At 36.7% G+C, this 17,460-nt stretch overlaps 1 protein-coding gene and 2 long non-coding RNA genes across 3 annotated transcripts; all 3 read left to right on the top strand.

Moving 5' to 3' along the window:
• LOC147759438 (uncharacterized) lies at positions 1–1,492 on the top strand. Its single transcript, XR_015331535.1, has 2 exons — positions 1–401; positions 1,174–1,492. It is a non-coding gene; the product is annotated as an uncharacterized LOC147759438 (long non-coding RNA).
• Positions 1,493–6,938: 5,446 nt separating this feature from the next.
• LOC106180288 (uncharacterized) lies at positions 6,939–8,012 on the top strand. Its single transcript, XM_013564242.2, has 2 exons — positions 6,939–7,451; positions 7,747–8,012. Exon 1 carries the CDS (start codon positions 6,954–6,956, stop codon positions 7,428–7,430), a length of 477 nt encoding a protein of 158 aa, XP_013419696.2. The 5' UTR covers positions 6,939–6,953; the 3' UTR covers positions 7,431–7,451; positions 7,747–8,012.
• A 4,651-nt stretch (positions 8,013–12,663) lies between these two features.
• LOC106180284 (uncharacterized) lies at positions 12,664–13,660 on the top strand. Its single transcript, XR_001240109.2, has 2 exons — positions 12,664–13,006; positions 13,382–13,660. It is a non-coding gene; the product is annotated as an uncharacterized LOC106180284 (long non-coding RNA).
• The last annotated feature ends 3,800 nt before the right edge of the window (positions 13,661–17,460 follow it).

Consider the following 17,460-nt stretch of genomic DNA (forward strand, 5'->3'; position numbering starts at 1 on the left):
TGAGGTCTGTGCACGCGAGAGAGCAAATGCTATAAAAACCAGCGCTATCCACGACTACAACAGACCAACTGAGGTTTGCTTTGGAAATCTCTTCCCGGCAGTCCTCTAGATAGTCGCCAAGATGTTGAAGCACCTGTTCATCCTCGGCCTGATCATCATGCCGATCTTCGCCCAATCCTACAGCGGAGGCGGTGGCGGCGGTGCTGGCGGTGGTGGCGGTGGCCCAGGAGGATCCGGCTTTGGTGCCGGTTTCGGCTTTGGCTCTGCTCCCGGCGGCGGCGGCGGTGGCGGCGGCGGCGGTGGTGGCTCCAACGGTGGCTTCGGCTTCGGCGGCGGCTTTGGTTCCGGTGGCACTTATAACGGTCCACCCCCACCTTAAATCGCTCTATTCTGCTATGAAGGTAAGTTTAAACAATTATTCTCAATGAAAGTTTAGGATTTCATTTATTTTCAAACATCGAAACGTTACTGTTCTGTGACGGGTGATTTTCTTTATTCCCTTCTTGTTTAATTTGCATTACGTCCTTAAGAGAAATATAACAACTCAAGCTGTAAATGTTAGTGCCACGAAAATGTTTCATCCACTCATACTCGGTATAAAAAGTAGAAAGGCGGTTATTGATCATATTTGATCACACCCTTATGCCAACATGACCATTTGATTACGTTCTTGCCTTATACCTAGCTGGCAATTGTTAAAGAGGTAGATTTTTCTATGATGCATTCGGTTCTTTACAAAAATTACATGTATGTCGCATTCGATACTTTATGCAACTAAATAAGTAGGGCCTTTGTAAAAGCTGTATCTTAGATCCCACCCCCATACCTAGATCGATCTAACAGGATCGAACCATCTCCGAGGGGTTTCTTGCTAAATTGCTTTCAGCTTAAGCGGCTTAGATGCCTGACACGCCTACATAAGCTGCTAAACAATAGTTAATTATCAGTAGGTGTGCCAGACATCAGAGTCGCTTAAGCTGAAAGCAATTTAGCGAGAAACCCCTTGGAGAGGGGTCGATCCTGCCAGATCGATCTAGGTATGGGAACGGGATCTTAATGTAGTTATTAATGTTACCCACCTTGGAGCTTTGCTACTTGATATCTCACGTGAACTGTGTAACCTCAACCCGCTACGAGATATCAAAATAACGATTAAATTAATTTTACTTTCAGAGATCATTCATCTCAGTTTTGTTAGAAGAAAATTGCATCCACGCTTCATCTCGACTGAAATATTGAGGAGTTTTCAGCATATTTCCCAACATTCCCATTCACCAAGGTTTCATGGAGTCTTCATGTTTATCATACCTACTATGTGTTATGATACACGATCATCACCATACAGCTCATGATAGTGTGGGACTCTATACCTGTATATTTTTAAACGCAGTCTGATGCATGTATCTGAACACCACTCTCACTGCTTGCCATTTTGTAAACGAAGCTTGAGCATCTTTATCGTAATACCTTAAAATAAAATTTACATTTTTTACTGATAAACAGGTGTTGTTGATAATAATTCAAACTTATCGGTTGAAACATTATACATACATAGTAGTTGAAACGTTCCTGAATTGAGTCGTATTTCACCGCCATCTTCGTCTCTCTCTCTCTCTCTTTCTCTCTCTCTCTCTCTCTCTCTCTCTCTCTCTCTCTCTCTCTCTCTCTCTCTCTGGTTCAACATTTACTAATTGGTGTGATCTTCAGAAACTTCTTTTTACAAAAAGTTGTTGCTGTTGCACAAAAGTTTTTTCAAATAGTTTATTCAGTACAAGGTAGTGGACTGCCAGTGTCGTTTGAGAATAATCCCTTTACCAAGGACAAGTGTAATACGTGTTTCTTACCATTAAGGATGTGCAATGTATCTATCGTGTTAACAATGCCATGGACGGATTCGGAGCAAGAATGGAGTTAAGAGGTTTGGTGCATAAGAGACGGTACTCCCCCTTAATGACCTTCCATTAAAACAGCATTTTTGTGAAACCCCTTTCCTTCCTGTAACCTGCATCCCCATTTTTTCATCACTTACCTTTGTGTAGCTCCTTCCACTATTGCCCCCTCTTGTCCAGCTTTACCCCTGCCCAGTACACCAACCCCATGACTAGGACTCGCAAGTGGTTCGTGTTCAATAACGTGTTAGTGGCCCAAAGCGATAATTGCGTTAGATGAGACGTCGCAACCAGCACATTGAGCTCTTGTGCATTCATTTTGACGTGTGAAGCAGTGGTGCAATAACTTGAATAAGACGTTTCAATTTTATGAGCACTAAATTTAAGGGACTGCCCGATAAAGCCGAATACATCATTTCTCAGAGAGGGTCTATCAACTAACGTACTTAGCAACTTATAATATCTGTCGTTTCATTGCATTAATTGTGCCAACTAGAACGCCATCGGTACAACTATCGCAATTAACTAAGGCAAATTGTAACAATACCAGATCCTCATACGATGTTTATTTCCTCCTTTTACTAGTAGAAGGAACCCTGCATATGAAAAACATGGATCAGTAAAGTGCTTCTACGAGTATATGTAGTCAATGTTCAAGGGACTTGTCCCTTTTCTGAAACTGGACTATTACCTACCTTGAATTTTCTTATTCATTACATAAGAGTGCGCAAATTTTGAATATCTTTATTTAATTGTTTTCTATTCAACATACGGAGGCTTATCTTCAGTTTAACCGACCTCAGAAGAAGAATTACTTATGGTTGTTTACTGGTGTGGTCGGCTCAATCCGTATAGTTTAAAGTCCCATATCAAATGACACTTTTCAGGGCATGCCCCCTGCTGTGGACGTGTGTTTTGACATCGATCCTTGCTGTATTTCCCAAGATAAATAAATTGCAGATGGATGTATAGAAATACTTACACCACGTATAGATAACTAAATATTAAGGCCAGTGCACGCTGTCTAGACATCTCCATAATGAGAAAGTCACTAAACACATGACTGAAAGTAAGACATAAAACCGGTTCAGCTGATACGCCTCAGGCCCGTAGCCCGGGGGGGGGGGGAGTTCGAACGCACCGCCCTTTTTGCCTGGAAAGGTCCACTCTCGCGACTGGGTACAATTTGATCTACATGTAAGTACACGTAGGTTTCATGGTAAAAGGTCCCACTTTTTCAGAAAAAGCCCCCCTCCCCTCTAAAATGGCTGGCTTCGGGCATGCGCCTCGTATTGCAGACCGAAAAAAAAAACAAACAAAGAGCAATGATACGTGAAAAGAGAGAGGGCTAAGTTGAAAATAAGCTCGTTGAAGTGAGGCTTCCCCTTGCAGGATCCAATTGTTGATATAATGCTCAAATGGTACAAATTAGAGGACGCAAGCATGAGTGTAGTGCATCAAATTTGGGGAAATGGCTACGCGCTATACGGGGCATATTAGATCACGAATTTCAGTATCGTTGAATCTGCTGCATGCATGGCTCTCTTGAATAAACAGATATGTAAAGAACGGAATGCGTAATGTATTTAATTAAATCTCTAGGTTCCAACAGTAAATCGAGAATTTTGGTGCCAAATAAGTAGATACTTGCTTCTCAATTTAGTTTAATTTTAATAATGAACATAATATCCATCTCAATACGAGATATTTAGTAATAAGTCCACCTGTGTCTCCCTATGGTCAAGGACAAATGATTGCCCAGTAGTCTTTCAATTGCCAAAAGTGCCATTGCCAAAAAGTAGGGTCTGGTTCGTAAGGAATATATATATATATACTGCACTTCACTAAGTCACTTCACTAAGTCTCAACAATATAGATCCATATAATTTTTGTCCTGTTCAGGCCATGGACAAAATTATCTGATTATTTTTCTCTATGTTCAGACTGTTTGTAGAATTTCTAATCCCTCTGAATAGGAAAACATTGACCATTTTGTGGCTCACAATTGATTTTAGAACGATTTACCCTAGCAATAGGTAGCGTAATCAATAGAATTGTCGTATCATAATGTTATTTAGTTTAAGTACCATGATAATACTTAATGTGTAATGGAGCGATTCATTGCGGAAAAAATATGGTAGCGAAAAAGGAAAACTTACATAAAATATTTTACAGGAAAAACTCTTGCCTGAAATTGTTTCTGTTACTATATTTTAGGAAGAAAATCTGTAGTACTTTGAAAAAAAAGGTCTTCCGTGACATGCCATCATTGAGCACTTACAGCTTGTTCATGTTAAATGTGCATTATAGCTCCACAAAAAAGGACGAATTTGCATTTTTTAAAACTCTACATCTGGCTTTTAAACTACGCCTTGCTATGCACGTGTCAAAGGGTTATATATAAAAAAATGTTTGTAGTGCCACAGTTGAAATATGAAGATACATCTTTAAATCGTTTTAAGTGACGTGTTCTGATTCCTAACGTGTACATTGATGGATTTTTTTTCTTATTTGACTTATCCTCTTTTCCTTATTTTGTGGTGGAAGCAGTAGTTAAACACACAAAATAAAATGTATTTTTTTTTATTTCTGTGAGAGACAGACTCGTATCCTTAACTTAAACTTCATAGAACGTGATAGCACGCTATGGTTGTTACTGATTTCCGACGACACGTTTTAGTATGCGTTAAAAGGCAACGGCTTATAGGCGCGCCGTTATAAGTCAAGAAGACGTCTATTTGACAACGTTTATCACTCTCTCTCTCTCTCTCTCTTTCTCTCTCTTTCTCTCTACCCTCTATCTCTCTCTCTCTTCTTCTCTCTCTCTCTCTCTCTCTCTCTCATACATATCACAGTGTATTGCTAAGGTGAGGCTAATTATAAAGTAGGCACACGCACACAATTCACTGACAATTTCGCTATAAGAATTCAATTTAGTTTAATAGGGTAAATCATTTTTTTCGTAATTTGGTGACGAAAAATATGCATTGTGTTTTCAAAAACCCAATAACGATAATACCCTAGGCACACCCACCCATTTGGTCTCAACTATGCCTGATTTTCGACGAAATTTGCTTTTAGAAATTGAATGGGAAAGCAATACCTTCTTGTATACTATGATGAAGTCCATGAGAATAAAACCATTTTCTTAATATCATCACCAGCTTGCTAATTATGTAATAATCCTTATACATGTAGTGGTGATACACAATATGCAAAACAACGCTGGCAAAGATAAAAATTAATTCTAAGACTATAAACATAAACACTGTCGTTAAGTTTCACGAAGAGAGAAAGATATCTTTCAACAATATTATTAGGCTACTAACATCATGGTTGTTGGCCAAATGGAATAGTCGCGAAAATTGAAAGCTTGCTCATTCTCCTAGCGTCCACAGAAAAGTTACCAAATGGACTTTTCTTTTCGGATTTATAACTCTTCACGTCAATATTTATGCAAAAATCCTGTTACTTAGGTGTATTATGTATACACGTTTGGTATATAAAAATACTATTAAATCTAGTAGTAAAATATAAGAAAAAATCCACGAAGTTCCATAATAGCGTTTTCTTCACCATTCGAAACATTTTTTAATGTTTAAAACATTTTCTTAAACAAAAAAAGAAACAACATAAAAACGAGTATATGTTAGAACCCCTTCGTCTCGAAAACTAACATTAATGCCATACCGTACGTTGTGTCTGCCCGTGTGGGTGGCTGTCATGTTGATAATTCTGAATAAGGAAATACTGAAATACGCGTCTCCATAACATCCTATGAAAATCAATCACTACAAGGTGCTATAAGCGGACATGGTCATGCATGCGTGCATTTTGCTCCTTGGGGTCATCAACAAGTCATCTATTCAGGTGCCACGTGAAACACTTGTATATGACCTTAAACTAGGTACTGCCAGTTACAAGCCTTTTTCTCCAATTTCCTTTACCATATATGACGGAAATAAGGGATAATGTTATCTCACGCGCTACCGGTATCTTCAACAATTGGCCAATGGAAGCGCTGGGTTTGCAAAACAAGTTTTTACAACCAATATATTTGATGGCATTGGTAATGTTGACATCGCACGCGGACTTTGACGGCAAAAAAGGAAACTTCCATCCAAAGCATAAAAACTGCAATTTGATTTTCATTTGGTTATTTTTTTTTACATTCCATTAAAATTGCCTTTATACCAGTCATACCAAAAATTATTATTTATTATAAATGAGATAATAAATAAACATTTGGGTCACTCCCAACCGCGGTAATTTCATAATGAAATCTACACTGATCAATTTTTATTAATTCATTTTAGATCGGTCCCGTATTGCCCAGTTTAAAAGATATTAATAGATAGATATTTTGGAAAGCAGTCTCTTGATACGGTAACTTACACCTTAAATGCAAGCCAAGTGAAACAACTAAAATTATTTATTTGTAAATTAAACTATATGTTGAATTAGGTCTGAATTATCAGTTATAAACTTCAAATCATATGGGTAAAGCAGTACGAACGGTACCCAAAACCCTTTGCTCTTTTATTAAGATCTTGATAAAGATTCTTTGTCAAGATTTTCCCCTATATACATGTATACAGTATATATGGGTATAACAAGTGTCCACAATAATATTACTTGAAAGTAAAATAGGCACCATCAACTAAAGACGCTTTTTAGTACACTCTTTGCAACAAATGCTCGCACTCCTCTCCTCTCTCCAGCAGTTGCACTAAAATACAATGTTTCTACATCTTTTTTAAACCAATGGCTTGTAGAAAAAGATTTGGCAAAGCCTGTATTGACGCTCACCTAGAAATCAACAATCTCATCATTTTTTATCATCCTCTCACCACGAACATGCACTTAGACATGAAATATGACCAGGAATTACTCTCAACAAGAGATAGGATCGGTCTAAGACCTCGACAATGCAAACAATTAATCTTAAAAAAAGTTTTTTTTCTCTTATTTCATTTTCATATTTTTTTCAGGATGACCTCAAATTATATATGCAAAGTTAAAAGCCTCGGGTCATGCAGCATACTGGTGCTCAAGGCTATAAAAATGGAAGTTTTCGTCAGCTGGCACAAACCGACCAGAGGCAAGCTTAGAAGAAGTATCTTTACTGTCCTCCTGAACTTACCCAAGATGTTAAAGAACCTGTTTATTCTTGGCTTGGTGATCACTCCAATCTTCGCCCAAGCTGGCGGCGGGGGTGGCGGTGGAGGCGGTGGCGGTGGCACCAACGGCGGATCTGGTTACGGTTTTGGAGCAGGCTTTGGTTTCGGCCAAGGCAATAGTGCTACCGGTGGCAGCGGCGGCGGCGGCGGCGGCGGTGGTGGAGGTGGCGGAAGCAGTGGCCCCAACGGTGGATCTGGCTACGGCTCTGGAGGCGGCTTTGGTTTCGGCAGCGGAAATGGTGCCGGCGGTGGTGGCGGCGGTGGCGGTGGTGGCGGCGGTGGTGGCAGTGGCACCAACGGTGGATCTGGCTACGGCTCTGGAGCAGGCTTTGGGTTTGGCCAGGGCAATGGCAGACGCTAATATAGCCGTCTATTTTAAAAGGTAACTTTCGTCTTCACATAGTCTAAATGTGTTTTCTCCTTTTTTGTCCTCTAACGTGATTTGAAACTTACATTCATTTACCGATTATTTTGTTTATATCCTTCCTTACCGTATTTCAATCATTACATAAAAATATTTTAAAACGGAAATATAGAAATGACATATTTTAAACTTTTTATTAAATACGGCTTAAAAATGATTTTCAGATTTTAAAGTAAGTTAACAAAATGCCAAAAGCAAATGGTTAATATTTCGATGCAGTGAATTGAAAATGTTTTTTCTGTATTATTTTCAGAGGAGAGGCAAAACTGTCACTTAATGTTGTCGAAAACACGTCTCTTTGACAAGGATTGAACAAGACAGACATCGTAAAGCTCTGTATCGTCAGAATAAACGACTATAAAGATTTTGTGACTTTGACACTAAAAAAGAAACCGTTTGAAAGCGAAGAAGATTTATAGGGTGCGCCTCATATTGTCTATCAGTTAAACCAAAATTAAATCAGCTGTTACCAAGTCTTATTCACTGTTAAATAAACATTTTTATCACATATAAAATATGTGTCTAATGTTCATTTATCTTTTGTCTCGTAAATTTAATCAGCAAGTAAGAACATTTCTGTGGGTGTTTTTTCTCTTTCTCTTTTTTTCTTTTTTGGAGGTATATTTTACAATCAAGCAAAGCATATATATATATAAAAAAAACGAGATTATTTTGAACTCCATCGTCTGGAAAACTAACATTTTACTGTCATTCCGTAACGTTGTAATTTGTTTGTGCCCTACTAGCTGTTGTGTGTCTTACTGATAATCCTAAATAAGGAAATACTGAAACACGCGTCTCAATAACCTTCTATGAAAATCAATCACTACAAGGCACTAAGCAGATATGGGGATGCATGCATGTATTTTGCTCCTTGGGGTCATCACCAAATCGCCTGTTTAGGTGCCACCTGTAACACTTGTATATGACCTTAAAGTAGGTACTGTACTCCCAGTTACCAGTTCGCTTTTTTCTCTAATTATCTTTTCCATATATGACGGAAATAAGTGATAATGTTCTCTCACGCGCTATGTTCTTACTACTGATATATTTGATGACATTGGTATAATGTTGACATCGCACGCGGTCTTTGACGGCAAAATAGAAACATTTCGCCGGAAGTATTAAAGCATCGGTGGAGCGTGGATTCCCAGTAACATATATAAAACGCTTCTACTAGTTTCTTATACAACTCAAATTAATTAGATATGCCAAGGGATAAATCACTCGACCATGGCCATAAAAGAGCTTTAAACTGCTCCTTTCTTTAAATTTTTGGTCTGAAATTTTACCTACTTTCGTGATATACTTTTCTACCCCATTGATATACAGCATAGAATGCTAGCAGAAAAATCCGTACAATATTATTTTTCGGGTAAAATTGAACGATTCCTTTTGCTTATTCTCTTGGTTATATTACTAGAAACTGTGTGCTGGCATTTGGTTGGATTTTGTGGCAAAAATTCTATCTTTAAACACAGTGAGATATTTAGAAAAGCGGTCTGTTACATACGCTTGCTTAAACCTTAACTGTAAGTCAAGTGAAACAACTAAATTATTTATTTGTATATTTAATTTAATACATATTTTGAATTTAAATTTAAATTTTAATTTAAAAATGTGAAATGTCAAAAATTAGCTTTAAGCCATATAGGCTAGTACAATGAACGGTACCCAAAACTCTTTGCTCTTTCACTAAGATCTTGATAGTTATTTTTGGCGAGATTTTTCCCTTTAAAAATTGGTATAATGAGTGTCCACAATAATATAACTTGAAAGTAAAACGTCACCATCAACTAAAGACGCTTTTAAATGCACTCTTTGTGACAAATGCTCCCACTCCCCCCCCCCCCCTTATCTCTCTCTCTCTCTCTCACTCTCTCTCTCTCTCTCTCTCTCCAGCAGTTGCACACGGTTAGGTACAATGTTTCATCATTTTATACAGTCATATGGCAACTGACTGCGCATAGGAAGATATTCAGAACGGAGCGCATGCGCTAAGATGACGTCGCGGTCGAAAATGTGTAACCTGCGCGGAAATTAAAGAATTGTACTTTATTACCTCTGTACTCAGCGGGCAAATTATGTTGTTTTAACGTTGAAACAACGTTGAACCATAACGTTGATAATAGGTTGGATAAACATTGGATTTGAAAGTTGAATCAACGTCAGATAACAACATTGTATCAACACCAGTTGTTAGACAACATTCCTGCATGAAAAGACAATAAAATGACCTGAAATGTTTTTATTTTTGGTACAAAACACAGGTACACAATAATAACGTACACTGTAAAAACATCCAAGTGCCTGCTTTGTCTGATCTTTTTCAACGCATTTAGCTCCTAATAAGCATGTTTTGCACCTAAGCATGGTACACCCTTTTAGCCTGGGTGTGTTTAGCAGTAGGACATGTTTGATAGCTAAATATATGTAGGGTATATGTGAACATGGAAAAGGTCAAGGACGTTTCAGATCGTTGAGGGTGCGCGCGCGCCATCTGGTGTTAAATCCGCAACTGATTGTTGAATTGCGGTAACTTACTTTCGAATCGTTTATTGATTGTTAGATTTTGACGAATGATTAAAATGACCAAAAATAATTTAGTAGAATTAAGTTTAGATAATTAAAATAGGTTTTGGCTGTTAAATAGTGCCAATAGATTGTTGAATTGACGTCTGCATTTTCTGCGTGAATGGCGTTCCATAAAAACGACTTCAGAATTTAGCACTGCACGCGTCTTTGACATATTTCCACTTGGTGCCGGGGAGTTCAATTTGTAGCAGACACTTGGCATAAATTGGACTTTTAATGGGAAAGGATCACTTAAAGGGATAATAACTCTTCGTTTCGGCCAAAAAATGAATTTTCCTGGAGTAAACAACAATTTTCACATACTTACCAATGGTTAATAAGTCCATTTTTACATTCAAAGTTAGTCCCTGGTTTTTTTCTAAAAAGTTTGTTTTTTTGTTAAAATCTCTTAAGAGATTTTAACAGAGTATAGCCATCAATGGAGGTCACGTGGTTTAAATACAAGCTCATGCAGATATCAGAATAATAGCTATACCTCTGTCACTGCCGTTTTTGTGGTAAAACAGAATATATTATATTTCTGTGAGTTATTCACAATGTTTTTATTGTAAACTATGTAAATCTTGATAACTTCTGCAAATACTCAATATATAGATTTCAAATCGTATTTGAAATTATTTTTACAAAAATCTCAATACCTGTTATAGAGCTGCCCCCCTTAATCCTTTCTTTTACAAAAATGGACTGAGCCGCACAAATTTGGAATGCGGCATTGGTATCTTTGATAAAATTGGATACTTTTTAAAGATTTGCACCTGGGTTAACAAAGTGCGTTTTCCATGGGAAACTTTGTTTACCAATTTTTCTTAGTTTACCAATGAATGAACTTTACACGTTCTGACAATGACATTTTGTTTGTGTCAGCGCACATATATATCTCAAACATATTTCCGTTAGTAAAAGTGTGTCGTGACAGTAGATTTCACGTACTTATATTACTTTTTGAACAATTCCATATTTTCAACTTGTATATTTTTTCAAATTCAATATTCAATTTCAGTTAAATAAAAATCAGAAATGCATAAATCTTAAGTCCTTTTAATATATCGCTTTCAGGCTTCTATTTGTATGTGTATCAAAAAAGTATCACTAATTTGTGATTCGATCATTGTTGAGAAGCTTGCGGTACAGATAAAATAAGAAAACTGTTTCCTCTCATCCAACTTGCCATACACAGATAAAGTATACCAGAAAACATATTGGCACATACAGGCAGAAAAGCTCCTCATATGTGAATTCTGAAATAATGAGAAAAAAGAAGCTGACAATAACTGTAATGAAATTAATAACGATGAAGACAAGAGCTAACTGAGCACTTTTAGAATTAGCTGAGGTACTTGTAGTGGTAAATTACATCATACCGGTATAAACCCATGGCATTTAATGATAGTTGAACTAAGCATCATGAATTGCGTTTTACTTTAGTAGGCCTGTTTTACAAACGTTATCATGAATCAATATTACCTTTGTTAAATGTTCGTCATCCTTTTCTGTTCTGGAGTTAAGCTACAACCCGCAGCAGATCCACATTTATCCACCTCTCCCACTTCTTTCCACGTGTTCACTCTAATTTGTTTACTAGTAGGCCTACGCGAACCCTTTAACACATATGTAGGTCAACATATACTCTACTGCATAAATGATATTAGATTACGTAAATCCAAGCCCTTTTCCTAATATTAATAAAATAATAAAATCTCACAGAACTGGACCAATTTTCAAAATGCATATCTAAATGCACACGTTTGCCTTTTGCATGTTACACATCAAGGATAGGTGAAGGTCGTTCATAAAAATATTCACTGAAACTAGTTCAAACTGGTTGTGTGCGATTCAGCATCGATTTTAAAATCGAAAACTTTGGGTGATATTTTAACTCATATCTAAAAATGAGGAAAATTCAGGCTGGCAATATAGTCCCACCCCCTACGAGAGTTATTTTGCGATCAATTTTTTTCAAAAAATCAAAATCGTGAACATATTTCAACTAAATTTGTTCATGTTTCAGTAATCCTTTAAAATCGGGAGTAATAACATGAACTGTTCTTATCATCTTTACAAAACCACAACTTAAAACGCCCTTGTTTGTTTTTAAAATGATTATATTTGCAAGGTACGGTTTTTCACGTCAGCCAACGCAGATGTCCCGAAGCGGCGCTACTTCGTGACGCGGACTCACTGAAAAGTTTCAAATAACCGACATGACGTTACGTTTTTCAGCCAGTTGCCATCTGACTGTATAGTCAAGGCGTGTAGAAGAAGCTTTGGCAACGCCAGTATTGACGCTCACCTAGGAAGCATCAATGTCATTTTTTATCACCATCTCACCGCAAACAAGCACTTAGACATGAAATATGACCAGGAATTACTCTCAACAAGAGTTAGGATCGGTCTAAGACCTCGATGATGCAAACAATTAATCTTGAAGTTTTATTTTGTCCTTATTCTATTTTCATGTTTTGTTTTCAGAGTGAACTCAAATTTAAAATAAAACATACAAAGTTAAAAGCCTCAGGTCATGCAGCACACTGGTGCTCAAGGCTATAAAAATGGAAGTTTTCGTCAGCTGGCACAAACCGACCAGAGGTTAGAGCAGGAGAAGTATCTTTACTGTCCTTCTGATCGTAACCAAGATGTTAAAGAACCTGTTTATCCTGGGCTTGATGATCAGTCCAATCTTCGCCCAAGGTTGCGCCGGGGGTGGCGGTGTCGGTGGAGGCGGTGGCACCAACGGCTTTGGCTCCGGTTTTGGAGGAGGATTTGGTTTCCTCTCCGGACCTGGTGGTTCCGCCGGCGGCGGCGGTGCTGGAGGTGGTGGTGGGGGTGGCACCAACGGTGGATCTGGCTCCGGCTCTGGTGGGGGCTTTGGCTTTGGCTGTGTCGGTGGCAAGCGCTAATGTCGCAATCAATGTTGAAAGGTAACTCTCGTTTTCACATATTTTAAATGTTTTTTTCTCTTTTTTGTCTTTGTGTTTCTAATGTGTTTTGAAACTTACTTTCTTTTTCCAATTAAGTATTTAATATCCTTCGTTATCGTATTTCTGTACCATCAGATAACAAAATTTAAAAAAGACATTTAGAAACGACATGTTTCTTTTCTTTTCTTTTCATTAATTACGGCCCAAAAATGTTTTTCGTAATTATGTGGAATATAGCTCTACGTCCATAAATTTAGAATTAAAGCATTTCATTAGATTCACCCCCATATTTCCAAAACAGTGCAAAATGCAAAAAAAAAACAAATGGTGAATATTTCGATGCAGTGAATTGAAAATGTTTTTTTTTCTGTATAGTTTTCAGAGGAAAAGCACAACTGTCACTTAATGTTGCCGAAAGCACGTCTTCACAGCAAGGATGGAAGAGTACAGACATATTTAAGCTCTGCATCGCCATTACCTGATCGTAGCAGATCAACGCCTATAAAGATTTTGTGGCTTGGACTCTAAAAAAGATCTTGTTTGAAAAGGAAGATTTATGGGATGCGCCTTCTATTGTAATCAGTTTCACCAAAATTAAATCAGCTGTCACCAAGTATTATGCTTTGTTAAATAAATATTTTACCGCATATCAAATATGTCTTTAATATTCACTTTTTTTATCGAAAATTTGTCTTATCAAGTGAAAAATATTGTTTTATTTTTCTTTCTGGTTTTTATTTAATTATTTATTTTTTTGGAGATTTCTTAACCTGATTACCATTAGCTTATGCGTCAACAGTGTGTGAAAAATAAATAAGTGCCATTGTGTTTCACAATATATATTACTAGACAGTAAACAGTGCATTAAAAATTATACAGGCTGAGCGATAATTCAGCCAACCGACAGTCATCGGCATACATACAGTACCTAACACAGTTCGTCGTGCGCGGTGTCCATTCACTCAAAAATTCTAAGAAGAAAATAAAGAAAAAAATTATACAAGAGCGATATTTCTCATCCAACCACGGTCAATGACGCCTGTTCCAACCAGACGACTGTTTAACGTCGCAAATTTAATCTTATTCGTTAGGATCTACATTGTATAGGAACAAATTTCTTTATAACTCCCCAGTGGGAGGGTAATCTAAATAAAATAATAGGGGAAAGTAAAAGAGGCGAACGGTTTTCAATATACCTGTAAATATTACAAAATTCAACTAAGACACAAGTTAAAATATAAACATTTGTTCAGTACAGGAACTACATGTAAAAATAAAGAGAGTAAACTTGCAAAGAAATAGAATAAAGATGAATAAGAAAAAACAGAAATTTAAGTATATATAGTAGTAAAGACCATGGCCTTGATTTAAAAAAATATAAAAGCATTTTGTCTTTTTTCTCACGTAAAGGAATACATGCACGTGTCCTCAATAATTTATATTCTTACTTCAACGCTAAATCACTGATTACATCAATAGTCAGCCATTAATAAATGTAAGGTAGCGGTTTATATGTCCCAACTGCCTATATTTCAAATGCACCTCTGTTGCACAATGTTGCTTTGTTCTGTGATACAAACTAGGTGGTTGCTTAATCATTTAAATTCAAACACACAGTAGAATTATTATTAGCATCTCTTTTAACAGTAGGCAGACACACAGGTGGCTTAGACGTAATATATAACCGACAACCATACGTACGTGACTTGAAATTTCATTGATATATATATATATATATATATATATATATATATATATATATATATACAGCATTGGTCAAAAAGGTTGTCCCACCCCCATTTCCATGTACTTTTATTTACAAATGATCACCTCACAGCTGTGAACTGTTAAAAATAGTGCTTTTTATTACGGATATCGTGTCTAACATGATTAATAGTTTAAAAAGTACAAAATAGTGGTGAAAATATACACATTTTATACCATTTAGTAAAATTTATAAGAGGTACCCCCTCAAATCGACTATTTCACTGTGACTTCTACAGATATAAAGAAATGTCTATAAAATTGAAAAGACGTCGTCAAATGTCACCAAATTCACACAAAATTAGCATTAGGGTGTGCTCGTTAAAGATCACGTGCCTAACAGCGTGTGCGTCTACCGCGTACTGCAATTATCTCCTGTAGACGGCGCGACAAGCCTTCAACACGGGTTACAATTCTGTTTTGATAATCCTAAATAAGGAAATACTGAAATACGCGTCTCAATAACCTTCTATGAAAATCAATCACTACACGGTATTAAGCAGATATGGGGATGCATGCATGAATTTTTCTCCTTGGGGTCATCACCAAATCGCCTGTTTAGGTGCCACCTGTAACACTTGTATATGACCTTAAAGTAGGTACTCCCAGTTACCAGTTCGCTTTTTTCTCCAATTATCTTTCCCATATATGACGGAAATAAGTGATAATGTTCTCTCACGCACTATGTTCTTACAATTGATATATTTGATGACATTGGTAATGTTGACATCGCACGCGGTCTTTGACGACAAAATACAAACCTTTCGCCGGAAGTATTAAAGCATCGGTGGAGCGTGAATTCCCAGTAACATATATAAAACACTTCTACAAGTTGCTTATACAACTCAAATTAATTAGATATGCCAAGGGATAAACTGAATAAATCACTCGACCATGGCCATAAAAGAGCTTTAGACTGCTCCTTTCTTTAAATTAGGCTATTGGTCTGAAATTTTACCTACTTTCGTGATTTACTTTTCTACCCCATTGATATACAGCATAGTCGGTAGAAGATGACTTTTAATACGCAAAATAAACCTACCAAGTTTCATCAACATTTATTCTGGCAATTATTTCAGTAGCAAAACTATATTTCCAATAATCAAAAACCAGTCTGTTAAAATCATTTTTACCTTCTCGGATGTCTTAATTCAAAGACGTCATTTTTATCATTATCGCAGCTGCAGTTCTGCGCTGGCGATGAGAGTTCTTCGCGAAATTTGTCGTCATACAGCAGTCTCCACAATTTTGAATGAAAAATCGACTTAGCATCAGAGTATCTTATCTGTTAACCATTATGTACTGCGTCTCAATCTCTCTTGTTTATTTCCATTATCAAATTTCAGCAAACAAAACGCATGGAACGCCATTCACGCAAAAAATGCAGACGTCAATTCAACAATCTATGGGCACTATTTAACAGCCAAAACCTACTTTAACTTTCTAAGCTTAATTATTCTAAATTAGTTTTGGTCATTTTAATCATTCATCAAAATCTAACAATCAATAAACGATTCAAAAGTCAGTTACCGCAACTCAATAATCAGTTACTGCAATTCAACAATCAGTCGCGGACTTAGCACCATGCAGATGGCACTCGCGCACCTTCAGCGATCTGAAACGTCCTTGACCTTTTCCATGTTTTCAATTCCGCATATTATGCAGCACACGAACTATATGTGGTGCCTCGATATGAAATCAGACAACTTTTGTGTTTTTAATCTACAAATACTAAAAAAAAATCAACTAAGTTAATAAAGGCGTTCCATAAAAACGACTTAAGAATTTAGCACTGCACGCGTCTTTGACATATTTCCACTTGGTGCAAGGGAGTTCAATTTGTAGCAGACACTTGGCATAAATTGGACTTTTAATGGAAAAGGATCACTTAAAATTTCATGAAAAGTAAACTATGTAAATCTTGATAAATTTTGCAAATACTCAATATATAGATTTCAAATCGTATTTGAAATTATTTTTACAAAAATCTCAAAACCTGTTATAGAGCTGTCCCCCTTAATCCTTACAAAAATGGACTGAGCCGCACAAATTTGGAATGCGGCATTGGTATCTTTGATACAATTGGATACTTTTTAAAGATTTGCACCTGGGATTTTCCATGGGAAACTTGGTTTACAAATTTTTTTCAGTTTACCAATGAATGAACTTTGCACGTTATGACAATGACATTTTATTTGTATCAGGCCACATATCTATATATCTCAAACATATTACCGTTAGTAAAAGTGTGTCGTGACAGTAGATTTCACTTATATTACTTTTTGAACAATTCCATATTTTTAACTTGTATATTTTCTCAAATTCAATATTCAATTTCAGTTAAATAAAAATCAGAAAATTATAAATCTAAAGTCCTTTTAATATATCGCTTTCAGGCTTCTATTTGTATGAGTATCCAAAAAGTATCACTAATTTGTGATTCGATCATTGTTGAGAAGCTTGCGGTACAGATAAAATAAGAAAACTGTTTCCCCTCATCCGACTTGCCATAAAACAGATAAAGTATACCAGAAAACATATTGGCACATACAGGCAGAAAAGCTCCTCATCTGTGAATTCTGAAATAATGAGAAAAAGAAGCAGACAATAACTGTAATGAAATTAATAACGATGAAGACAAGAGCTAACTGAGCACTTTTAGAATTATCTGAGGTACTTGTAGTGGTAAA

Source organism: Lingula anatina, chromosome 10 (genome assembly GCF_051362555.1).
Source record: "Lingula anatina isolate TDL-2025a chromosome 10, LinAna3.0, whole genome shotgun sequence".
NCBI lineage: Eukaryota > Metazoa > Brachiopoda > Lingulata > Lingulida > Lingulidae > Lingula > Lingula anatina.